This window comes from Lepidochelys kempii, chromosome 21 (genome assembly GCF_965140265.1).
Source record: "Lepidochelys kempii isolate rLepKem1 chromosome 21, rLepKem1.hap2, whole genome shotgun sequence".
Lineage (NCBI taxonomy): Eukaryota > Metazoa > Chordata > Testudines > Cheloniidae > Lepidochelys > Lepidochelys kempii.
This window is the reverse complement of record NC_133276.1, coordinates 10,900,158-10,926,176: the sequence shown is the minus strand read 5'-3', so window position 1 is coordinate 10,926,176 and position 26,019 is coordinate 10,900,158. Positions and strand designations below refer to the sequence as shown.

At 47.7% G+C, this 26,019-nt stretch overlaps 2 protein-coding genes across 6 annotated transcripts in view; both read left to right on the top strand.

The window, feature by feature from the left end:
* The window catches only part of ILRUN (inflammation and lipid regulator with UBA-like and NBR1-like domains), a 55,194-nt gene extending 49,656 nt beyond the window's left edge, over nucleotides 1-5,538 (top strand). For all 4 annotated transcript variants that reach the window (XR_012155845.1, XR_012155844.1, XR_012155843.1 and 1 more), the window contains one exon: nucleotides 1,178-5,538. Coding sequence is in view for 1 of the 4 variants with exons in the window: in XM_073320238.1 (XP_073176339.1) it covers nucleotides 1,178-1,213 (36 nt within the window). In the remaining 3 variants the exon portion in view is untranslated. The remainder of the gene's footprint in view (nucleotides 1-1,177) is intronic.
* An 8,233-nt stretch (nucleotides 5,539-13,771) lies between these two features.
* SPDEF (SAM pointed domain containing ETS transcription factor) overlaps nucleotides 13,772-26,019 on the top strand; it is a 57,419-nt gene continuing 45,171 nt past the window's right edge. For both annotated transcript variants that reach the window (XR_012155783.1, XM_073319468.1), the window contains exon 1: nucleotides 13,772-14,674. The gene's annotated coding sequence lies outside the window, so the exon portion shown is untranslated. The remainder of the gene's footprint in view (nucleotides 14,675-26,019) is intronic.

The window sequence follows — 26,019 nt, the reverse complement described above, 5'->3', positions numbered from 1 at the left end:
TGTATAAAGAATGCCAGAAGATCTACCCTCTGTCGCTGGGTATCCGAGCATAATGCATTTTTTCTTCTTTTTCCTTGGCTTTGTTTCATGTTCCTTTAAATTTAAAAAAAGAGGGGGAGGGGGAATTTAATTGGTGCAGCTATTTCAGTAAATTGTGCACCTCTGATTTATAGAGAAGTCTCAACACTGAGTCTTTCTTTTGATGTATGATAAAATGCGTCAAAGTTGGTTTGATTAGAGCATGGGAAATTCCGAACTAGTGTCCCTGTTAGTTTCAGACCTCCTGCTGCTAGATCTGGCACCTTAAATAACTTCATTTCAGGGTTCATGAGGAAAACACAGGCTATTAAACGTTCCCCTTTTTTGGAGGCAGCTGGTTTCCATTGAAGAAAAATGTGTATTCTAGAAATGTCAAGTCTCATAGTCTTGAGGGAATTAAATTGTAAGAGGAAAAGCTTCCTCGTAGCAGGTGGGAGGCAGTGGCAGTGGGGCGTGTTTATAGAGGGAGATAAAGGCCATATGTACATTGGAAATTTGCCCTGTTTTCAGACACTGGCCTAGCTTGTGCCACCGCAATATCCTAGTATAGACTAGGGAAATGATGAATTGCACTGGTGCAGCTTTACCCTGGTTTCAAGCAGAGGGAAGCCACCTGGGCACAAATGGGGCTTACAGTGGCTTATCCTGTGTATGCTAGAGGTTAGGACTTGGTAGTTTCACCAGTAACTGAAATCCCCAGTATAGAGAAGGCCAAAAAGTGGCCTTCAGCAGAAGAGCATGCCGTCATGTTAACTGACTATTGTCAGGGCTAAATGACGGGGTGGAGGTGAGTGGCTGGAAGCATGTGTAAAGATGCCCTGTGGGTTCATCTGTGGGGGCTGAATGGGAGACCATTGGATCTTAAAAGCAGGACCATTCGCTTAAAGGCAGTAAGTAACTGACTCAAACATCTAAATCTGATCTAGCTGCTAGAGGGAGACAGAGGTGGAGTATTAGCATTGATTACACATGGATGTGGAGTAGGTGTGCAGTTGATGTGGGATGAAGAATGCAGGAGGTAAATAAATGCAAACAGGGGGGTAGGGTGTAGAGGGTAGGTATGCTTTTTGCAAGCTAGTGCTGATCAGCTGGTTTAGTCTGTCTATTGAAACTGATTTTGTCTCCAACTTTCTTTCAGGGTTTCCATGGTTCTTATCCCTTTGGACAGTCTTAAAAACAAACAAACAAAAAAACGGGTACCGTCAAGAGGAGAATTTAACAAAGAACTGACTCATGGGGAGCAGAGTGGGTTTCTTATGGCTTATAGAAGACACGGCATGGATCCCCTTCTCTGCCTTCGTAACCTGGATAAAGAAGAAAACAAACAAAACCCAATAACTTAAGACTAGTGGTTTCCAGAGGAAAACAAAACAAAAAACTAAAGTATGCATGTGTGAATGCTGAATTTTAGGAGTGCTGTTCAATGCTACGAGAAAGAAAATACACCAACACCATGGGTTTTTTTTAGAGGTCATTATCACAATTAATTAGGTAGCTGAAAAAGTTTTAAAAAAAAATTAAAATGAAAGCCATCTTTTTAAAAGAAAGAATTATTTTGCCTACAGAGCAGTTATAGTTTGAGCAAATGTTTAATTTTTTTGTTTCCTGTTCATAATTTTTTTAATAAGGGACAGAGTGCATTTTTATGGAACTGTCGTGTTTGCTTGCTACAGAACGGGAGCTCGCTTAGCATCTGGGTTCATGCAGTGACTTCTCTTTGTATCTATGTTGGATGTTTTTAATGTGCGATTGGGCCAGCACCCAGCTCTGTCAATTTCAGTGGTATCAGCCGTTTTTAGTTATCAACCTTTTAATCTTCTGTTTTGTCTGTGACCTTAGTGTTATCAGAAACCTCAGTCAAGACCAAACTGTTGAATTAGGATGGGAGGACTCCAGCATTGAGTTAACCTGGGAGGTTCATTTTTCTCTTGGAACTTGAAATATACATACACGTATTTCAGTAAGAAACAGGCTTACAAGAGTTCCAAAGCTGGTCCTAAATGACTGGTATTTTAAAATGCTGTTTTGTTTGTCAAATATTGATGTCCAGTAGCTGTGCCTAGGACAGCCAGGCAAGTGTATCTGTCTTGTGCCAAGAGGAAATTAACTTTCTGTAGCTGTAGTTCACCAAACAGTAATTATAAAGTTATACAAAAGCCATGTCCCTTTAGGTTTAAACCTCACATCCCTACCCTTTTTATATAAGTATAAGTATAAGTTTAATTCCTCTCTCCTGTGATTAAAGTACTAGCTTAAGAGGCAGAGGCCAATTGTTTTTGAATGTAGAGCAAGAAGTTGAATCATCAGCTGGATTCCACAGTAACGCCTTGTATTCTTTCGCCTTTTTACTGGCCTGTAGCTTCTTTGAGGCTCTAGCTTTCTAGATGGGTCTCATCAAGCCTCCTGTTCAGAAGAGGAAGAGTTTTTCTGGACATGAGGGTCACTTAGCTCTGAGCATCCTCGGAGGAATGATAGCCATGTGCAAATGAGACCATGCAGAGCATTTGCGGAGGGTGGTTGAGTTCTGTTGCACACTTTGAGGCATTGGGTCACTGTGAGCCAAGCAGCCCAGGTACTTGGGAAGAGAATGGGTTTTTTGCAGGGGAGGCACTGATTCAGAAACTTGAACCAGGCCGTAACAGCCATCTGCCAAAGATACAATAATATGCAACGTCCCCCATCTTCCTTCTCCAAAAACCCCCATCCCAAACTACCCATTCATGTTGGGAGCTGAGTGTGGGGTATGCCTGCTGGCGAGAGCAATGCAAGGCTTTAGGCTTGCCTAGTTTGCACCCAAGCCCCAGTGTTTGCTTGGTTGACTTAAGCAGGGTTTCATTTTCAGTGCAGTTTCCATGGGCCTTATTCTCCCAGGCATATGGGTAGCTCCTGTTGAGGCTGGTGGGATTGTTGGTATCCTGCCAGGGAAGAATTAGGCCCCTGGTGAGGCATTTGGATACTTGTAGTCTCGAGATCCCAGTGAACAGCTACCCTGATATTGCTCCATTAGTGGATGTTTGATATTTTAGTTGTCTATTAGACACTGGATTTCGAAAGACATGTTCCCTTTTAAGATTGAAAATTTCCCTTTCATCTCTCTCTAAACACACAGGTGGGGCTGGGGACAGGGTTGTAATGGATCGCCCCTTGGATGAAGAAGGTCGGGGAGTTTGGAGGAAAGTCCTGCCTGGCTTATACAGCTCTGGTTGGAGTGTTAACCTGAAGGCTTGTGGTGGGATGGCTGCTTGCTAGACTCGGAGAAGGGGGTGCAGATCCATGTTTGTGCTTTGAATGCAGTGTAGGAGGTGGAGGCTGTATTTGGTTAGTTGTAGTAGTAAGACCCTATATATGTCTTGTAAAATCTCTCTTGCTGTGGGCAAGATATGTTATTCACCAGCCACAATTAAGCAAGTGTGTAAACAGTTATGGTGAAGTGTGGGCGAGGTTTGAACTGTCGTGACGTGCATGCAAGGCATGAGCACGTGCACATCCAATACCCTGCATGTAGCACCTCCCCCGCTTTCCCCCCCTGTGTGTCCCTTCTGGAAGTGTTGATGTTAGTCAAAGTGACATGGCTGCTCATTGGTCTCTTCACATCCGCTTCATCCATCTGTTTGTTGTGTAGAGGAGGAAGGAGTTCTGGGTTTCTGACTGCTGCTGCCAGTGGGCCCAGAACTCGGCAAATCTTGTACCGGCAGGGGCTGCTGTGCGGCCCTCAAAGCCAGCTGTCCTGACTCCCATTTTCTCTTCTGCTGTTCCCAGGCATGTAGGCTTCACCCAAGCAAACTGGCCATGTTTATACCCGCCTGTCACTAATGCAGATTGTATTTTGTTCCTTTTCCTAGAGAAAGCTAGCGTGCACCCCCCATTGTTTCTGTGCCTTCTCCGTCCATTCTGCACAGCTCTCAATGTTGTCTCCTTTCTTGAGCGTGTCTCAGTCTACGGTGCCCTTGTGATTGGGTTGTTCATGGAGTGAAGAAAGGCAGGGCCTGATTTGAGCTGCAGTTGCAATAGGTCAGCCTGTTAACACTGACATATTACAGCTGTTTCCTAGGAAATTGGTCTGGAGCATAAACACAACCCTTATCAGCAGGGAGGATCTCTCTATAAATAACTGCAAAAGGCTCATAACTGTTTCAGGGTGTTGGTTAGTGTGATAATACTCGTGTGATAATGATGGGAAGATGTTTAAATTGGTAATTAATCTGTCTCTTTCTTCTCTCCACTGAAAACTGAGTCCCCTGGTATTCAGCGATGTACCCAGTCCCCAAATTTAAGCTACTATTAAGTTTGCAAAATTTTCAAGAGAGGATTTCAGGGAAGCTAAGCAAAGGTCTCTGGTAGTCATAGTTGGGCTTGAAATTGCACTGCTTTCCTAGGGACAACATTTTCAAGGTTTTTTTGGGTGGAGGGGGCTAAAGTTAGGCACCTAAACCAAAAATAGTCAGATTTTTTTCAGAAGTGCTGAACACCCAAGTTTCTCATTGATCTCAGCAGGGAGAACCTCTGAAAACCAGACTGAATTACATGCCTAATTTTAGGCACTCAAGTTTTAAAATGTGATCTAGGACTCAGAGCCTCAGCAAATGGTTACCTACTTGAGACTGCTGGGCAAGGGAAGAGGCCCAACAAAGCTTGTCCTATGCCATGTTACCCAAGCCAGGCTGGTGTCCCTGACTTTGGGAACAAAGGAGCTGGTACCCACGGGTCTGAGACAGGTTGTAGTTATGGAGGGGCTGCAGTTGGCTATGGGCCCTGCCTTTCCCTGGCTGCTGCTGTTGTGGGGAGGATGGACTTGGAGTCCTGAGAGGGCAAGGCAAATGGAGATCTCTTCAAAAAAGGCAGTTAGAACTTCCAATACATATTTGTTTTTTAAATGGAACCTCGAGCGTGGTGTGAGCTGTTGAGTTTGGAAATGCCTGCAAACCCCTGTGTCTCTGTATCTCAAGTCTGGGTTGCAAATGTATCCTGTCCCATGGCTGGGAAAGCCTGGATAAGCTTTGCGCCCCTCTGGCTGGAAATGTGCTTTGTACCTGGGAAGGGGTGTCTAGCCTGCTTTGGCATGGCAGAGAGTATCTGCTGCCCTATGTCTTGAGGGGTGTGTGTGTGTGTATGTGTGTGTGTGTTTGTGGGGTGGGGGGAAAGAATGCATCCTGAAACCTCCAGGGTTTGGGAGATGCCTGAGACCCCATAACTGGGGATGCAAGTGCAATCCCAGACCCCGTGGGTGTGAGCATAATTGGAGTCTGCAGAGCTAGGAAATACACACTGTCCCCTGTTTCTGTTGGTTTTTTTTTTTCTTGTGTGAGTGAGTGGTTGGTTCTGCAGCCTGTCTTTATTCCCTCTGGGGGGAGTGCATGTGTAGAACAGGATGGTGTGTTGCCTCGTTGAGTCTGGGAGAAGTCTGATGATAGCACATGGGGGTAATAAAAAAAAAAAGGAAGCTTTTTCCTTTAATGTATAAATGAATATTTGTATGATTAAATTAACACAGAAAAATTACCTTCAGCCGTCTATAGAGTGTTTTATTCAAGGCGCGAATGATTTCTAGTCTTCTGTGACCTCTGCAATGTTTGTTAAATGCACCTCTTTTGCTTCCATCCCCAGATCATTGGGGGTCCCGGGCAGACATCAAAAGTGTGCTGTAAAACTCAACGGTACCTCTCCTTTTCCCATGAATAAATTTTAAGGAGAAAATTTTAAAGGAAATAAATAAATTCAGGCTGCATTACATGCATGAAATAAAACAAATTCCTTTTCCAGTCCAGATATACATACCAACAAGAATAAACACTGGAGGAGGGATCATTTAAAAAAAACAGATGGTTTCACATAGGAGTTAACATGAAAAAGACCTGTTAGAAAGGAGCCCTGATCCTGCAATCTTTTTCAAGCAGGTAGATCCCCGCTCAGGCTCCACATGGATACAGGGTGCCTATGTGGGACAGCTTACAGAATTTGGGCCACTACTTTTTTTTTTTTTTTTTAGGGTGCTAAGGCAGATGCTATGGGGAGAGTACCTTCTCCTAGGGGCCATGAGAGCAAAAGCTCTAGGACACAGTGACTTCAGAGGCAAGGTTGGACTTGGGCCGTCACTAGTCTCTGCCTGTGGCTTTAGGAAGTAGAGATCCTCCCCAAATTCTTAGTGTAGATCAGGTTTTTGTTGTTGGGGAAATGGAGGCTGGAAAAGATGTCGAGACATGGATAAAAGAAGGTGGCGAAGTTATGGTGGGCGACCTGTCTTGAAGTGCATGGAGATACATATTTCCAAAAGCCTATGGTAATATTGAATGCAAAGCCTGCTGAAGGATGGTTTGCTGAAGGCATGTTCTTAACCTCTCCAAGTAATGGCAGAGGCATGGTGCGACAGAGCTGCAATAGACACACCCACCCACAACGTCCCCATAGCTGGGGTCCTCACAACTGATCCGTTAGGGCAACAAAATGGTTTGTGGCTAACAAGACGTTGCCACAAACAAGCAGGACCATGTAGGGGTGTCTCTGCGCTCCATCTTACAAAGGGTTGGTGGCCTTTTCCTGGCAAAGGTGATGTCTTCTGGTTACATCAGTCTTAAGCTGAAGTCTTTGAGTGATTTTCAAGGGTTAGCCCCAAGCAAATCATGCTTTGATGGCCCAGCATAGCTGACAGTGGTAAGCACTCTTACAGCAAGTACATCCAACCTCTTGGGTAATTGCAGAGGGAGGTGAAGTGGGGAGGGAAGGGAAGCAGCATGAGCCACTAGCTGGCAATCCAAAAGTAGTCGTGGAAGAGGTGCAGAAGTCCCAAGTTGATAAGCCTCTTTCATAAAGGGTGGGATATACTCCACCAGCAGATAGAGCGGTCAGAAACTCAACCAGTTCTAGTTGCTTTCTCCCCCTTCCAACCAGCATTCCTCCATCTTCTCCCAATGACCCGTTACTGCGGCTGATGCATTGACTTCAAGGGAGATACACTGATCTATAGCACCCGAGGATCTGACCCATCAAGATTCCATCTGCGTTGGCATTTTGGCTCGTCACCGAGGGAGGAAGGAAGTGTGTGTGAAATTTATGCATTATTAAGGCCTATGGACAATGAGAGACAAGGTGGGTGAGGTAATATCTTTCATTGGACCAACTTCTGTTCATGAGAGAAACAAGTTTTCGAGCTACACAGTTCTTCTGGTCTGGGAAAATGGACAATTATGACTGTCTAGACTGACCTGCATCATGCAAGCCAGAGAATCTCACCCGTTGAGCCTAATGCTCTGCCTATATAGAAGAGCAGTTTCATTGGAGCTATTCACTTGCTTACCTGTGGTTTCATTATTAATCCCTGTGAGAAGTGTCAGTGCAAATTTTTACATTTGAATAAGTGCCTGGAGCTTTTATGCCATTTAACCTTGTTTGAAAGTTTTGCTGGGAACAGACATCCTGCTGCATAGGCCCATAGCTGTTTGTTCTGTGCCTGGAAATGAAATGAAAGGGGTGCTCCAAGGTATTTTCAAATTCACTCTGTTTTTGGCAACACAGTTTACAGAATTTAGAGAGGTTCCCTCCCCACCCCCATCCTTGCTTTTCTTTTCTAGTTATTTGCTTGAAATAATCTGTTTGTCTTTAGGGCTGCAACCTGTCAGGAGTTTATCAAGGCAAGACAATCAGATCACACCTTCATTAACGCACTGTCTTTGGAGCAGGACAAGTAACTCGGGCAATTGCTATAACGCAGATCATTTTAATGAAGCAGTATGCCATGACGCATGCATGGTGGATCTGTGCTGCGGGTGTGGGCAAGGCTAGTGGCCAAGGCAAATAGTTGCAACAGAATCAAGTATAAATTAAATTTTAAAAAAGGGACCCAGGTACTATTTTATCATCAAAACTGACATTCACATTATGCATTGTTTAATCCAACCTTTGTGCTTCAGGGTATGAATTGATAGCTGCAGTGGTCAGGAAGGAAATCCCCCATCTCTAGGTATGGTACTGCCTGGTGCATTACTGTGGGGTAAGGGGACTGTTAGCTTGAGGAAACATTAGTAATTGCTAGGGGGTAAAGTATGGGAATTGAAGGATCAAATTGCTATTCCAGGATGTCAAATTCTTTTGTGTCTCTGGCTTCAGTCACCCAAAACGTTACTCTCTTGCAAATACCTCTGACGGGGAAGGGTCGTTGCCATTATGGAATGATTGCAGAGTGAATGCAAAAGTTTTATCGTAGTGCTTTGTGTCACAGCAGCCCTGGGATCTGCTCGGCCAAGATAAACTACACCAAAATCCCTCCCTGGAGTTAGAAGCTGCAATGGCTTAGCAGACTGAAAGGCTGCCTGGGGTCACAAGTGAAAACTAAAGTTGATGGAGTTGTCATCCTAGGTCCCTGTTGTTTTTTCCTCATGACCAAGTAGGTCACATTTTGGAGGCAGATTCTGAGCTGGTATAAATGGTCACACTTCTATTGAAGTCAACAGCCTATGACAGCTTGCTCCAGCTGAGGATCTACTCCTTGATGCATATTCAAGAGAGGTCCACAAGTGGAAGATCTATGGGCTTTGCCAGGTCAGGAATGAAGTGACTTGACACCTGTGGATACACTTGTAGTGTACATGTGTCCAGCAAGTGCTATTATTCCTTCAGTTTCATGACCACTGAGGTTTCTTTGGTTAGTTTCCCATTTTGCCAATCTCATGTCATTTCCTGAGTCAGGGGTCCTGCGGGAAATAGAGTATGTGATGGTCCCTACTTGATCATAATGGATGTGCACAAGGGGGCTAAATCAAGATTACACAGACCACCTTAATTTTGGTATCTAACTTTCGAATGTTTGATTCTCCAACCTTAATGTTCTTTTAACTTTGTTTCTTGGATGCGCTGTGTGTGTGTGTGTGTATGTATATATATATATATATATATATATATATATATATATATATATATAATATATATATATATATATATATATATAGTTGTCTATAGCGCCTTACCACTTCTGTGATCCATTTATGTTTCTTGAATGAAATGGATCAGCTGGGAAAAAACCCTCCATTAAATAGAAGTGACTTGTGAAAATCTAATGTTAAATGTTCCATATTGTGTTCATACAACTACTGAGCTTAGTAATGGAAGGAATCTTGACACAACAGGGGAAGCTCTGAGTGAGGAAGCAGATGGCACCTGAGGGTAAAGAAGTAGCATCATTATTCATAGTGCATCTATTATGGCATCGGTTCTTAGCACGGAAGAGTGGCGTGATCTGTTTCATCCCTTGGTAACTTGCCGGCAAAAGGCAAAATTAAGTGAGGCCGGTTTAAAAGGTGTAATTAAAATAATGCAGATGGCAGTACATGTCGTTCTGTTACCACAATACTTTATATTCTTCTATCACTCCTCATAAATCTCAAAGCAGTTTAGAAAGGAGACTCTTGTTATTCCCCACTCTATGGATGGGGAAACTGCAGAACAGCAACATGAAATGACGCAAGTGTTGAGCTCTGATCGCTTGCTCTCAGAGAAAATACTTCGCATGGGTCTCCCCACTGCCCCTTGCGTTCAGTTGCCTTCTAAATGGAGCTGGGGCTTCTGACAGCGGGAGAGTGATGCCAGGCATAGTTAGCAGGGGGACAAGCTAACAGGAAGAAGGGGTTGAGCACTTGTAGCTCCCACGGATGCTGGAATTTTGGGGTGCTCAGGCGTCAGTGATCACTTCTGAACTGACAGCTGAAGTTAAGGAAGGGCTGAGCTCTGGGATTTACTCACAAAACAAGGTAGCTTGTATGGGGGGAATGGAAAAGAACTGACTGGGAATAGCACCAAGCTCTCCTGAGTCCCTTTCTAGTGCTGCCACTTAAGTTAGTTTTTTCTGTCTCATGTACATTTTAAGACATCTGAAATCAGTAGGGGGAAATCTTCCTTAGCACAAATGTATCTTCGAACAGCTTTTAGCACATCCACAATTGGGTTTGTGGGTTCCTTTTTTGTTCCTCTTACATCCTTCCCACAGGCTCATTTAACTGAATTTCTGTCTCTAAAGACATTTTCCTAGGACTTCTGAGACTGAGTGTTGTTTGCGCATGCCCCCTGTCGCCCCTGCCGCTGTCTTTGTAGGCTCAATTGCTGATTGCTAGCCCTATGCTGGGAACATGGTCTAGTGCTTAAAGCATAACACTGGGGTGCAGGAGACCTCTGTTCTCCTTTCCCTGGCTCTGCTATTGCTGTTCTGTATGACCCTTAGGAGGTCACTTTCCCTGTCTCTAAAATGGGGATAATTCTTAACCTTAAAGGCCAAATGTGACAGTGGTTTGTTAATCACGTTTTTGAAAGCATTATTTCTTGGTATTCTGGTACCACCCCCAGTATGCTAGGCTCTGTTCTCAGACAAAGGAGGACAAAATCCTTGACCTGAAGAGCTTGCAATCTAGGAAATCAAGACCTTTTAGTGATTTGGGGCATGGGACCTGGAGGGGGTGATTGGCTAGGGAAGTGAATGTGGAATATTTATTGTCACCAGTTTTCTGTAACAGGGATTAAGAATTGAACCATTTGCAGTGTATCAGAGCAGCCAGTAGAGGGAGCTGAATGCACTTGTCAGTTTGGGAAAACATCCAGACCTGAAATTGCGTTGGGAAACTGGCTCTGCTACATTTGAGGATTTATTTTTCCATTGAGATGGGATGGTGATGTCATTTTCTTACAAATGAAAGCTCTGTGGCCTGATGCCCCTGGGGAAGTATTCCCTATCAAGGGCACCCAGGGGAAATAATTTAGTTTTCCCAGGTTTCTGGGTGGGACTGGAGCCCTGGTGCTCATTGTTAGAGGACCCCTGAGATCTTTGAACCGGCCCCCTTTTGCTGCCAGCAACATCTGGCAGAAGCGTTAAGCAGAGGTGCCAAGCCTATGCTCCATATTGCTGCAGAATCCTGCTTGCTCAAGGCAGGGTCGGGATGGGTGGACAAAGGCCCACCTTTATATTTTTAAATAGGTGACTGGTTGCAAGCTGGACCCAGACAGATGAGCAGAATTTCCAGCAGATTCTAAATCCTGGCTTATATTTCCAGCTGCTGTTGCCGTCCACGTGCGTTGAAGTCTCTGACGCTCAGCCTGCCACTCCTTCTACAATGGGCAGGATTGTGTATGAACATCGGTCCTGTGTCCTGATCCCAACTTCTCCAGGGCTGGAAATGGGGGAGAGATTTTGTATCACTTGATCTAACAGCAGTGGAATCTGTTGCGTACGAGTATTTTAGGGTGCGGCAAGAGGTCTTAGTGAGCAGGGCCTGGGTTGATCTCATGTGACTATTCCGGGAGGGGGCTCGTGCTCTCTTAGAAACGAGATTCTGCTACTTTGGCCCTGGCGTTGTACATTTTTATGAAGTGCTAGAGGAGGCTGCAAAGCAGCTGCATCACTCAATGATTTATCACCATCACGTTGGGAGAGCAGGGAAATGCCCAGCTTGTGTTTCAAGCCTCCTACGATGTAGAAGTTATATGGATATGCTGCAGGGAGGGATTGGGGTTACCCCCTTCTGTCTCTGGATCTGGTCAACCTTGAGTCCTTAACTCTTTTTTTCTACAGTGACGGCAGATGCTTTAGGGGTGTGAGGTCCCGAAAGCTCTAGCATGGGGAGATGGGAACTCCAAGGTTCTTTAGGGGAAGAGCCTTCCCCACGTGCAATGTGTTTTTAACACTCACTCTGTTAGGTAGGTAACATTCCCTTCCCCGGCTTTCCTGGCGTGGCTGGTCTTTTGGGGTTGGCTATATGCAAAATGCAAATGTTGAAAATCATGGATCAGGCCCCTCTTAAAATTAGTTTAAAAATCATAGATTTTAACTTGTGTTGGTTTCTTTCTCTGCTCTCTAGTTTTGAGCTTTTATGGGTCATGTTTTCAAGTTTTTTCTCTGCATGAAAGCTGAGACCTTCACCTAATGAGGTGACTCCAGACCCAGACATCATGGGACTCCCAATAAAATTTTGAAAGTTGATTCCACTGCTCGGGCCTCTTCTCTTCTTCTTTCCAGTTGACCTTGGTCTTTTTCTGTCTCCCACATGTCTGTTGTTACCCTGACTGCCAAGGGGATATAAATGGTGGAGCCATAAACCAGAGGTTCTCAACCTTTTCCTTTCTGAGCCTCCCCCCCCACATGCTGTAAAACCTCTGCCCAGCTGTGCCAGAACAACTGGTTTTCTGCATATAAAAGCCAGGGCCAGCATTAGGGGGTAGCAAGTAGGGCAGTTGCCTGGGGCCCCACGCCACAAGGGCCCTTGCGATGCTAAGTTGCTCAGGCTTTGGCTTCAGCCCCGGGTGCCAGGGCTCAGTGCCCCAGGCTTCAGCCCATGCGGTGGGGCTTTGGTTTTCTGCCCTGGGCCCCAGTGAGTCTAATACTAGCCATGCTTGGTGGACTCCCTGGAACCTGCTCGTAGTCCCCCTGGTTGAGAACCGCTGCCATAAACCGTGCATGCTATAAACTGCCCTATATCTGCCTGCCAAAACTATCTCACGCTGCTCCGTCAGGAAAGCCAGTGCTATTCCTCCAAACTGCCAGCAATTCCGTTTCCATCAGGGCATTATCTGTTAGTGGGGAATGGAAGCCCCAAAGCTGGTGGCCACCAGGCTGTTAAACTGGATCTAGTGTGTGTTGCCTTCTTAAAGCACATGAGCTAAAGCAAGGGTGTTCATCTGCGCTCTCCATAAATCTGACACCAGCAGATTGGATGGTGGTGGTTTCTCTGGAAAGCCTCTGAGTGGATGAGAGCATTGCACTGAAGAACAGTAAGGGCAGATCTCTATTCACCTGGAATCCAGCTGGCAGGGAAGCACTTGCTCTGAGCAACTTCACCAATACACTAGTGTGTGCGAGCCTGAAGGAAGAATCCCGATCGCTCTCGTTTTGAAGAGGCTGTTGGAGAGGCAGGATGCCATCTGCCTCTGGAAAGTAGGAACCTTGATTGTGAAAGGCTTGGAGTGAGTGGCTCTGTGCCTTTCCTGCGTAGCCAGGCAGGAGGCTGTGCATGTGTGATGTGGCTCTAAAGTGTAAGTCTGGCCACAATAAAAACATTTCCTTGTTATCTAATCTGCCCCATTTTCCTTCCCTTCTGTTTACCATGGCCAAGTTTCCTCAATAATTCTGACAGCTGCAGGCTGGGCTATGACGTCAAGCTGCAATATTGAAGTCAAAAAGATGTTTAAATGAGAACAGTTAATACTATTCATTATAAAGCTGCAACCTTGGTGGCTAGGCTGGGGGAGGGTCGAAAGTAGAATTTGGCTGGCTCAGCCCGGTGATGTTAGACAGTCGTGATATCTTAGGTTAATTTCATGTCTGTCAAGCTAATAGACCCCAGAGTACATAGCTTCATCCAGCTCTGGGGTTGAACACAGCAGCAGTCTAAAGGCATGCAGCAAAAAGTGAATGCTACCATGTTCAAATGAAACAGCCTCTTTCCAAGATGGTCCTGTCTGCGATCAATCGCACATCAGGGTCTTGGGAAGTAATGATAGTCCTCCAGGCCAATCTAATTCCAACACTTCACCACACGGGTCAGTTAAGAAACTATACGCTTTCTTCTCATCACCTTCCGCTCCTTTACTGCTTCCCTTGTCCATACAGGAAACCCTGGGTCTGGCATGATGAAGCCGCAGCCTCAGAGTCTCCCGTAAGAATGGCCAGACTGGGTCAGACCAATGGCCCATCTAGCCCAGTAACCTGCCTCCCGGCAGTAGCCAGTGTCAGGTGCTTCAGAGGGAATGAACAGAACAGGCCATTGAGTGATCCATCCCCTGTCGTCCACTCCCAGCTTCTGGCAAACAGAGGCTTGTCCTGCAAGCTCCAGACAGTCACCGTGGTGGGTGCTGAATACGGAATTCTCCTTGTGCTTTCAGTGGTGAGGTCCTTCCAGGTCACATCTGAGGCCACTGATAGCGTCAATAGGGTAAGTAAATGGCTTTAAATGTCAATGTTGTTTTTCTCCAATGAAATGTCTAGGTGTCTAGATAAAGGACCCTTTCAGCACTAACTCATGGGATGAAATCCAGCCCAGACCAGTGTCCAGAAATGGTCACCATCTTTTTGGCTGTTCTTTGGGCCTCTGTGTGAAAGGATCTGGCAGCTACCAGTTGAAAGCAAACAGGTGTCTGTAACTGGTGATCATTAACCCCCTCACTGCTGGCCCCGAGTGCCCGCTTGGTGCCTCTGCAGAAAGGCCCAGACCTGAATGGGCCCTAGAAGCTGGGTTCCCCTCTCAACATATCTCAACGTAGGATAGTTTTCTCTGCTGTTGCTTGTGCTGTTCCTGGTCTGTGGATAGAGCGAACTTCCTTGCCCAGGTTGTCAGTCCAGCACCTGCATCAGCACTAAACTGGCTTCCAAAGTTAAATAAATAGATGAAAGCTTTATTTTCTGCCGCAGAAATGCCAAACCTGGCAAGATTGCTGTTTTCCCCCCCTGGAGAATCGGTGCACAGACCTGAGCTTGTCTGACAGGCTGCAAGAAACTGACGATGGCTGTTTGATAAGGTTGTCCAGGAAGTAACTGTTTTCTCCTAAGAACCCAGGTTATAGAATCCTGTTTATCCAGCCAGAGGGGCAGCAAAAATCAACACTGCTCAAAGAAAGGAAGGAACACGACCCAGTCTAATCTTTCTGGTGCGGAGAAAGGGGGAGAAAGGTATCTGCAGTAGCCCTGCTTGTAAATCTGCTTGTATCATGGCTTCACAAATATGCTAAGGTTGGGGGAGTCTCGCCTTTGTTTCAGGCAATTAGATTTGTGGGCATCTGGCACAGAATTACCCACTGGCAGGGCAGGGAAAGGATTATAGGTGCTGGTGAGGTGGAAGAAGAGAGCTAAAAACTGACAGACTCCTAGCCACCGTGCCTCCCAGACCTTAGCACTTGAACAATCAATGAGCTATCTGCCTTGGGATACCTGATCTGGCTTCTGCTTAGGGACGACTGACAAAGAAGGGTTGGAAGGAATCAGGTGGAGGTGCCTGAGAAGCAGGTTTCTCAGAACTTTTAAAGGGATCTAAATAAATAACTATAGGGAAGCAATTATTTCAAGAGCAAATAAATGGGTGCTACTAACTCTAGTTGTTTTTTGTTTTGTTTTGTGTTTGGGTTTTTTTGGTGGTGGGGGGTGGGAAGGGTAGCTTTTGTTTGGGTGCTGGCACACCCCTACTTTAAGTACTGTCTTTGTTTTTGTATCACACACATTACGAAGGTATCTCAGCACCTAGGAGGGTATGTCCTTAAAATCAGGAAAGTGAATGTATTTTTTGGCTGGTACCAGTTTCTTCTTGATGTGCCAGTGGTGGAAGGCTCATGGTGGGAGATGGGCTGATCTCAAGGATGTGGGCCAGGGGAAAGTTATCTATCTGCCAGGACTGTGTCAGATTGTTGGCCTGGAGTTGTTGCCAGATTGGCTAAAAGCAGCTACATGAAAGGAAACTGATCAATCAGACCTGACTGTCACCAGGAAATGCTGATGCCTTATCTGAAAATGCCAATCTGAACATAATCCCGAGAGCCAGTGTCTTGACAGGTTTAAAATGTTTCATGCAAGTTACTCATCCGTACTGGGTCACCAGTAGGAGATATAGAGAAACTAACCAATGTCTGATGCAGTGGAAAATGTAATCTTCCTCTGTACCCCAATGCACTGTGTTGTACACACCTGGAGACACAATTGACTCCTCCACCGTGATTGAGTTTTCATGCACCAGAAACAAAGGCATCAAACTTTCTGTTAAGGATGCTAGGTATTAAAAGTCCAACAGGCAGTTTCCTATACCAAACCCTAACCTCCCTGCATCTTCTCTTCTTCCCCTTGGGTAAAACTGAGGTGGTAATAAAAACTCCCAGGATGGGGTGAAAGGGCGTTTGAGGCCTCAATGTTTGTTTAAAAAAAAAAAAAGAAAAAAAAGTTGGGTTTCCCTAACCAAAGGATCTACACACGTGTAAAGAGTGCTTATATATGCACCATTTCACGTAGTACAGGGATGCTGTTATCACTGAGGAAGAAGCCATTTAACAGAACACCCCACATGACAGTTTAGTAGGATAAGAGGTGAAGTCTGCCCTGGAACCACGGTGGAGAATTTTAAGTAGGCAGATGAGTTGGAATTGATCAGAACCCTTGGAACACTAGTGCTTGTGTACTTCTGCTCAGAGAGTCATGAGATTTAAAGGCTACTGGTTTCATCTCCTGTGATTGTGTTTGTAACTTTTTTTTGTTAAGGGCACCCAGAACTGGGGGCTAGGGGGTTCTTTTTCAGTTGATAATACTGAATTGTAAATAGATTAATGTGGTCAGGAGCTGCAGTCTCCCATCTCTTCTGAATAGATTTATACCTTCTCTGCAGATTGGCACACCAACAGACCCCGGTTGTTGGTGGGCAGGATTGAACCTGGGATCTCAGGAGCTAAATGCACGAGCCTCTACTGCATGAGCTAAAAGCCATATGGCCCTTAGCTAAGGCTGTAGAGCAGACTCATTAATCTCTTTCAGTGGTCTCGGTGCCACTGGATGGGACAGAACGTCACACCTGGGAGGTGTGTGGGTTACAAAGGTACTTTGAAAATTACTGTTTCTGTTGGAACTGGCTTGGTGATTTTCAGAGCTGGGTTAGAAATTGCACAGAACTGCCCTGATTTTTAGGGTTCCTATACTGTACTTTGCGTGATGGGTTTGCTGTTCCAATAACTAAGCAGCATACGCTCTGCATTATTGCTATACATCGCTTTGGTGACCCTCCCTGACCGAGATGAAAAAGGATTTTGGTTGACTCTCTGCTTAGCGGAGCTCCTGGTGAATCCTACAACACCCTGACACTCTCCCTTTGTGCTGGGGGGGCAAGGATGTCCATTTCAGAATGGAATGATTCCATACCCTGAGGCTCTGTAGGAGTTTCCATTAGGATCACAGTTCTGATCTTCTGTATCTAGGTGTTATGGACCTGATGTTTCAGAAAAACAGAGCAGCCACCCTACAAACGAAATAAAAAGAAGCTGTAGGTGCTCAGGGTTGAAAATCAGGCCTCAGGTTACTAGCTGAGGTATGGCTTTGAGACATAATATCCGTGTGGATGTGACGAGGCTCATATTTCCGAGCAGGCACATTGTACAGTTGGTGCTCAAAATCATCAGGTGGGCCCTGTAAAAATCATGAGATTTAAAAAAAAAAAAAAAGAAAAGAAAAAAGAAAAAGAAAGAGGGGTTCTTGCTTTCTACCTTGTGCCTCAAAGGTGCAGTCTCTTGGTTGGGGATTGGTTGTGTGTTGACAGAGCAAACATTTTCCTACCCTCAATCTACCACAGAAAGCAAAAACCTCACTGCGCCTTGGCTTTTGTGCACTGACTGACGAATACAAGGAGTCCCAGCCTGGAAGATGAGGCCATCTTTCCAAAGGGAAGGCAGGGCTCTCTGGGAGGCAGGACTTCTGGGTTCTGCTTCCAGCCCAGGGAAGGGAAGTGTTTTAGAGTGGGGGAGTGGGCACCTCAGCTCCTGAGTTCTGTTCCCAGCTGTGTCACTGATTCACATTATCCGGTTATTTAACCTCTCTATGCCTTCGTTTTTCCATCTGAAAAATAGACTGAATGAGCCCATCTTCCCCAGGGCTTGGTGAGGTTTCATTTATCAGCCTCCATAAAAGGCTTTTTGATTCTTGGATGAAATGCAAAGTATTTAATCGTTAAATTGCTGGCTTAAAATTAAAACTCTTTCCTGGTGCAGGTGCCTAGAAACGGTAGTTCTAAGCCCCAGTCCTGGCTATGCATGCCTGCCTGTGTTTCCTTTTATAAACCCTTTGCTTTCAGTGTCTGCAGGGAGGCTGGCATAGCTCAGGGAGGGTAGGAGGCTTTTGCACCTGTTTGGCTGGAGCCGGCAGCTTGCATTCCCACTGGATTGCTCTGCAGCAGCTTGGGTCGTGGGAGAAAATGGTTATTCTTCCATTTAAAAATCAATGCGTCAAAACCAGAGCCAGCTCTTGAGCTGCAGGAGGGAGAACGCAACTTCAGAGCACTGCAGCCAGGGTGACCTGCAGGTGGCTCGGTGCAGCTGGAAATTGGGTCACTTCAGTCTAGGGCACTGAATTGGGACTGTCCCTTTAGGCGCCCATCTCTCTAAAGTGGGCCCTCAGGACCCTATTTATTCTGGTACGCTGCGCAGAGATGGGCGGGAGGCGGAGCAATACATGGCCCCAGCACCAGGGCCTCTGGGGTTTGATTGAGACCCTGATGCTGGGTAGGACAGCCCTAATTTGCTGCCTGGCTGCAATGGCCCCATGGGGCATTCCAACCGCTGGCCACGTAGGGCCAGCCCACCTGCTGCACTCTATGGGCTTCTGAAGTGGGTGGTACAGTGTATGCCTGGGGCATTCTCTGGGGTGTCCGAGGGCCCTCTGGCTACCGCATGGGTTAATTCCTCTCTCAGGGTTCGCTGCCCCTAGGGAGAACGTTATACCTGCAGGGTAACAGGTGCTGCTGAGTCTGGCTCTGTGCTCAGAATACAAAGTTACCTGTGTCTTGGGCACAGCCGTGAGGGGTGGGGGAGGGTGTCTTTGAGCCCAGTTCGTTGTTCGTCTGGAATGACACGTTTCCTTAGCCGCTCCATGACTCACATCTGAGTCAGCCCTCAGCCCGCATCACCTCTGCCTTGGTCTTTCCTTGTTTGTCTTCAGGCCTTGAATTATAGAGGCTAGAGGGCTCTTGTCCAACCCTCCCTCCCCCCAAATTCCCAACCCCCTCAGCACCTGTTGTCAGCGCTGGTAGGTGTGCAGAGGGGAATCTTGCTGCAGGTTGTTGCAACAGGATAATTGGCTGCACTTTATTTCTGACAGACAGGGTGTGGTCTGCCCCCATTAAAGGAGCCAGGCTGCCCTTGATTCAGTCCCCCTTGAGCAGCATTTGAGAGGACCCAGCAGTAGTTAATCTCTCAGGCAGGGATGATGGTACAAACTAGCATGCAGGGATGGGCTCTGTGGTGAGGGGGGGAGGGAAGGATGCTGCCGAGCTGGCATGACCTCCCTCTCTGCTGCCCGCCCACAGGGAGCTCCTCTGTGGCAGCACCCCTTTGTTCTCTGGGACAGAGGGTATTCGTTTCAGGCCTGCTCAGGGGTGAAAGTAAAATGTGTCCCTTACCGGTACGGTAAGGCTGTAGATCAGACACATTTTCTCTCTGTCTGTCTGTCTGTCTGAGGTCTCGGTGCCACTAGAGGGGACAGAACCACACACCCAGGAAGGGTGTGGGTTAAGAAGTGCACAGTAATATTTTTAAGAGCAGGGAGAAGTAGAGGTGGATTTATAACCAGGCTAAACCACAAAGAGTAATTGGAAGAGGGAGACCCTGTCTGGCTGGAATTGAGAATGGGGGCATGAACTCTTCAAACCTTGCCTTAAAATGCCCATGGCATCTTCAATGACCACAAAGGGGTCCCCGGCTCTGTCTCTTCTGACAGACTGTTACTCGCTGAAGTGAGGTTATAGGTGGTTGCTTATCCTAACTGAACGCCTTTACTCTGTCCAAGGGCAAGTAAAATCTGAAATGCTTCCTCCCGCAGCATGAGACTGACCTTTGGAACTCTCTGCCTCAGGAGTCAGAGTCAAATACTGTGGCTGAGTGTAAAAGGGACTGGATAAGTTGAGGGCTAGTAACAACCCTTTAACTCTTTGCATCCATTAGTTCTGAAGGAATAGGGTATCCTTCCCCCTCCCCCGCCCCGCCCCAACATGATTTCAATATTATGCAGTGGCAGTCACCCAGTAAAAGGGAGATTCAGGCTCCAAGACTTCAAGATAGGGCTAATCAATTCTCATGCTTCAGGGCATGAGCTGATTGCCATGGATCAGGCAGTGTTTCTAACTCCTATGTGTAGTGTTAACCAATTACCCAGGTTTGTTATGGATATCCTCACCTTCCCTGATGTACCAGGGGCTAGTCACTGCCAGAAGCAGGAGACCAGATTTAATGGAGCCCTGGTTTGGATAGGCTTGGTGGATGTTGTGTTCTTTCTAACTTCTGAACTTAACGACCATCCAGATCTCCCCAAAGGGGGCAAAGAGAGATGAATCCAACCCAGGACTCATTATCTAACTCGCCCTCCTGCATTCCAGCCTTCCAGGCTCCACCTTTTGGGGTAAGGTGGGACCGTGATCTGAACTGACCCAACCCGCTCTGGGTTTGCCTTTGCAAACCTGAAACCACCACAAGGAGCTCTGGCAAAGTACAAATCACCCCAGTTTTGCCATGGCACAAAACTGCCGAAATCTATTATGTGGACAGTGGTGGTCAGGGATACTGCAGAACCCAGACCAGCATCGCCCCCAAGAACCCAAATCAAGATCCATCCCCTTCTCTTGTGGCACTGCATTGTCCTGGCATCTCCTCTGGACTTCAGGTCCTTGCAGCCGCAGGTACTGCTCACTCTCAAGCCTGCGAGGCATTTTCAGGAAGAGGGCTCACCACCCGCCTCCCACGGTGCTGCCCAGGGAGCGCTGCTCCTTGAGGCCGTTATGCCCAAGGATCATTTGCATGCACAAAAGAAAGAATTTGCATTTTGTGGTGGCAGCTAGTGCGGGAACTGAGGCGGCCAATGAGTCAGGCTGTGTTGCAGCCTCGATACATGCTGGGCACTGTGTGAAAAGACAACATCCCTTCTTTTGGCACTTTGTCACTGCTGGTTTCACCTGGCTGGCTGTGTATGCCTGGGAACAACTGGCAGTGGCTTGATCTATTGTGGCTGGCGGAGAGTGAGGGGTGGGGAGGGCTTGAGCACGGTTGACCTGTCCCAGAAATGACCCTCCCAATGGTAGCTAATGTGCCACGGAGGGAGAACAAAGGGGATTACAGCCCCACGTTGCTGTTTTTCCCAGAGGCAGGTTGGGTGCAGCAGGCTCAAAATCGATTGATGTTACCATGGACGTGGACTAATTGTATCGATATCACTGGGCGTCTCCCGGCGTGGCGGGCTTGGGACCAACGTTCCCTCTAATTTTTGACAGGCCATGTGTGCAAAACATTTCTGCTGTGCAAATTGTTGTGCTTCTGTGTAAATTTTTGTGCGTGCGGTGTTTCGCCGTGTGCGTGGGGTTTAGGGTCTGTGTGTGCACGCACATCCCCACAGCTTAGAGGGAACAGTGGTTGGGACCACCTTGCCTTTCCCAGGCCAACTAGGAAAGGGCTTGCTGGCTGGGGCGCCATTGGCTCATGCTATCCTTGAGGCTGATCCAACCATCCCTTTGCAAAGGGGGGGCAGCGCCCCCGCCAGGTGATAGCCCTGGACAGCTGAGGCCTCTCTCCAGCCTGTCAAGTGGCAGGCAGGGTAGGCATCCTCCAGCAGGCGGCCATTTAAGGCACTGCGCATCCTGTCTGAGGATGACTCTGTTGAATCTTCCTCGTGCGGTTCTCTGCATTGGGGCTTCCTCTTCTACCGAACAGCTGGACTCTCTGCCACAGCAAGATGTGGGCACAGCGACGGGGGGACGATTGCACCCACTGTGAGCGCCTGCCTGGGTGTGCAAAGGTGAATGGCAACCCTGACGGGTCGGTTTGCTAGGGGAGCAGGAAGGAAGGGGATAATCGGGCCGATGGGGTATGTGGTGTGGATTTTTATAATGGGACGTGCTCATTTCAATGCACTGTGCTAGGTCTAATCTGGCTGCGCATAGCCACTGGGGGGCACATTAGCATGACATTCAGCATACCACTAGCAGCTTCTGCTGCCGTGAGACTAGCAGGGAGGTGGGGCAGCATGGGATGGAGGATGCGCTGGCAGAACTACTTGGGAACCCGGGTCTGGAACAGCAGGGGGCGCTAGACTCACCACTGAGTGCAATTGGGAAAGCTTGGGAAGATGGGGGTTCAGGACTGGAATATTGGGGGGCAGGAGGTCACGATCCCAGGGGATTAATAGACCTGGCGGGGGGGCCACGGCTGGAACTGCAGCAGGTGCTATAGGATGGGTTTGAGGGGTCTGGGCAGAGCTGTGCTGGGAAACTTCTGCGAAAACTTCATTTCTGACATGCAGGGTCGGTCTGTCTCTTCTGAGCACTGAACTTCAGCAATTAACGAAAACAAAGGCAACAAGCACCGTTTGTCCTCGCCCCGCCACTTAAGGTGGGTCACACCCACTCTGCCCTGAAATGCCCATTGCTGGCAGCGATGTCAGCCCCAGCACAGATGGGCTGCACATAGTGACTTCCAAGGCTTAATCCCAAGAAACAAAAGCAGTAATTTACCGAACCCAGAGGAAGAACAGGCTCAGGGCATTAACCACAGAACAACAAACATGCAGGTGGATTCTGTGCCCTGGACTGTGCTTGCCAGCTGGGCCGTTTGGGTTGGTACAGGCTGAGATCTTTCCACTTTGTTCTGCTTCATTAAGGATTTGAACTGGCAGTGCTGAGAGTGACAGAGACAAAACAGCCTGAACGAGGCAATGGCAGACAAAGGAGGGGAGAGCAAGGAAAGGGTAGGCCAGTGGCATGAAAGAGCCTGGAGGGGAGAGAGGACACTCCTGAAATGCACCAAGGAGAGACTGGCTAAGGCAGGGCAGGTTGGGGCTGGAGCAAGGAAAGTCTTACACTGGGGGCTGCTGGACTTTATCCTTCCTGTCTTGGGGCTGCAGGATTGGAACAAGCTTCAACAAGCCGTGGAAAGGCTGCAATGTGTGCGTGCAGTCAGGTGATCTATTGACGTGACTGTTATGTACAAATCCGTTGTGACCGGCCTCATCTGTAACCCCCGGGGCTCTGTCGCTCCAGCCTAACTGGAGTCTGTTCCGCACCGTGGGGCCCGCATCCCTAACCTCAGCAGTGCTTCATGGCCCCTCCGGGGGACCTGCCGCCACCGCTGCCTTGCCCTAGTGCCAGTGGCCCCCCTCCCTTCCTGCTCTCCTGGGTCACAGGCTAAAATGGACATAAGTGTGTGCTGGGGCTGCTCTTGTTAAAACACCGGCAGTGTCCTCCGAAGGTGGGTGGGAGGCTGAGGCCTCAGATTGTCCGCTCTTTGGGGCAGGAACCATCTTCTTGGTCTGCGTCTGCATGATGCCTAGCACGCTGGGGTCCTGGACCGTGACTGGGGCTCCTCGGTGCTCCCACAATACCCGTAATTAATATCAATTAAGAGCTTGTGCAGCCCCCAGGGAAGCAAACCTTCTATCTGATGGCACATGCTCCTAGCCTACCCAGGTAGCGTGCTCTCGCTCTCTTCCCGTGTCCCCGTCTCCCCATGCCGCCTTCTCGCCGTGGATTGGGGAGAACCCCTTACTGGGCTCTTCCTTTCTAACTTGGGGGTGGAGATCCCCCTCCTCCCTAAAACCGCCCCCTCCCCCAGTCCACACGCACAGGTGGCTGCATGGGAGAAGACCCAGTGTGGGGCTGGGATGCTGGGAGTGAGGGCCGAGATGGGGGGCCCTGCTCTCCTGTAGGATCTGCTGGCCCTGGGCTCGTCTCTCTGGGCACCCTTGTCAGACGCCAGCCACCGAGTGATGTTTCAGGCCGCTCTCTTCCTTCAGCCAGTGCAGCATCATTTCCCTCAGGGACATAAACTGCTGGCATGCTGGGGGTGCCCGACCGTGTGCGGCAGGGCCATCCCAGCACCTCCATTCCCTGGCCCCTTCCTCCCAGCCACGCATCCGTTTGTCTCTCATTGGGACCTGTCGCCTGCAGGGAGCCCCACCCAGCGTCTCGCCCCACTGAAAAGAGCATGTGTGTCAGCACTGTGGTTACCTTGGAAGGGAGGGACTAGCATGTAATGGTACTTATGTTCCTCCCAGCTTCATAATCCCCAACAGGATTGCCTCCTGCTGCAGGCAGGGAGGGAATGTCTACACTGCAACTAAATGCCTGCGGCTGGCCCATGTTAGCTGATTCAGGCGTGTGGGGCTTGGGCTATGGGGCTAAAAAGAGTTCAAAAAAGAACTAGATAATTTCCTGGAGGATAGGTCCATCAGTGGCTATTAGCCAGGATGGGCAGGGATGGTGTCCCGAGCCTCTGCTTGCCAGAAGCTGGGAATGGGCAACAGGGGATGGATCACTTGATGATTCCCTGTTCTGTTCATTCCCTTTGGAGCACCTGGCACTGGCCACTGTCGGAAGATGAGACACTGCGCTGGATGGACCTTGGGTCTGACCCAGTCTGGCTGTTCTTATGGGAGACTCTGAGGCTCATCATTTTTGTTGACCTTCTCTGTACTTTTTCCAATTCTGATCTATCTTTTTTGAGATGGGGCCATCAAAACTGCACACAATATTCAGGGTGTGAATCAACAGTGGATCTATATAGTAGAATTATGATATTTTCTGTGTTATCTACCCCTTTCCTAATGATTCCTAAAATTGTCAGCTTTTTTGACTGCTGCTGGGATTGTTTTCCAATGTGCATAACTTTGCATTTATCAACAATGATTTTCATCTGCCATTTTGTTGCTCAGTCACCCAGTTCAGTGAGCTCCCTCTGTAGCTCTTCACAGTCAGCTTTGGACTTCACTATCTTGAGTAATTTTGTATCATTGGCAATCTTTGCCACCTCACTGTTTACCCTCTTTTCCAGAGCATTTATGAATATGTTGAACAGCAAAGGTTCCAGTACTGATTCCTTGGTGAGGGACCTTGTCAACGATTTCCTGAAAGCTCAAGTACAAGGTCCACCTGCTTGTTGATGCCCTCAGATGAACATGATATTTTGGGGAAGAATCAACACTGCTTTTGTAAAGGGAAATCATGCCTCACTAATCTATTAGAATTCTCTCTGTGTCTGATCATTCTGTTCTTTCCTATAGTTTCAACTAATTTGCCTGCCACTGAATTTAGGCTTCCTGGCCTGTAATTGCCAGGATCAACTCTGGAGCCCTTTTTGAAAAATCTGTGTACATTAGCTATTCTCCAGCCATCTGGTGTGGAGACCGATTTAAGTTATCGGTTACACACCATAGTTAGTAGTTCTGCTATTTTAGATTTGATTTACTTCAGAAATCTTGAGTGAATATCATGTGGTCTTGGTGACTTATTACTATTTAATTTATCAGTTTGTTCCATAACTGCCTTTGACACCTCAACCTGTCACAGTTCCTCAGATTTGTCCCCTAAAAAGAATGGCTGAGGTATGGGAATCTCCCTCGCATCCTCTTCAGTGAAGACCGATGCAAAGAATTTATCTCGCTTCTCTGCAATGACTTTATCTTCAGTGAGTGCTGCGTTAGCACCCCTGTTGTCCAGTTGAGCAGGCTCATAGGCACTGGAACTAGGGGCTGGGGGGGGTGCTTCAGCCCCCTCAGGTTTTACTTGGGGCTCCGCTGCTGGCCCCGCACCCGAGTCCCAGCTGCCAGTCCCAGCCTCGTCCCCCTGTCCAGGCTCCCATCTCCAAGAGACATGGCCCTGCTCCCAGCCCCAGCTGTGGGAGGGTGGCGGACAGGGGTTAGGGGGCTGGCTTTCAGCACCCCCACTGGGCAGGCTTCCTGCTTCTGATGTACTTAAAGAAAATTGCTGTTCGTTTTTGTGTCTCCGGGTAGGTTTACACTTAAAACGCTGCTTTGGCACAGCTGCAGCGCTTAAGTGAAGATGCGCCTCTCTTGTCCCCAAGAGGCGGTAGCTATGTCAATGAGAGACACTCTTCTGTCAACGTACCACTGTCTACACCAGGGTTATGTCGGTCTAACTATGTCGCCGAGGGGTGTGGATTTTTCACACCCCTGAGTGATGTAATTAGACTGATATAACTCTGTAGTGTAGACGTGGCCTGTGGCCGGTGTAATCTAATCTGCTATCCTCACACAGTCTAACCTAATCCATCCATCCAATCCGTTATCCCAGTCCTGTATAACTTAATCTACAATCTGCATCAAAGCCAACCTAAACACTCATCTCAGTCTAGTCCAAACTACATCTATTGTCCCAGGCCAGTACAAGCTAATCCATAGCTCTCTGGGGCAGAGACTGTTTCTGTTTTGTGTTTGAACAGCAACTAGCACAGGGGGGCCCTGATCCGTGACTGGGGACATTTTAGGTCCAATACAAATAA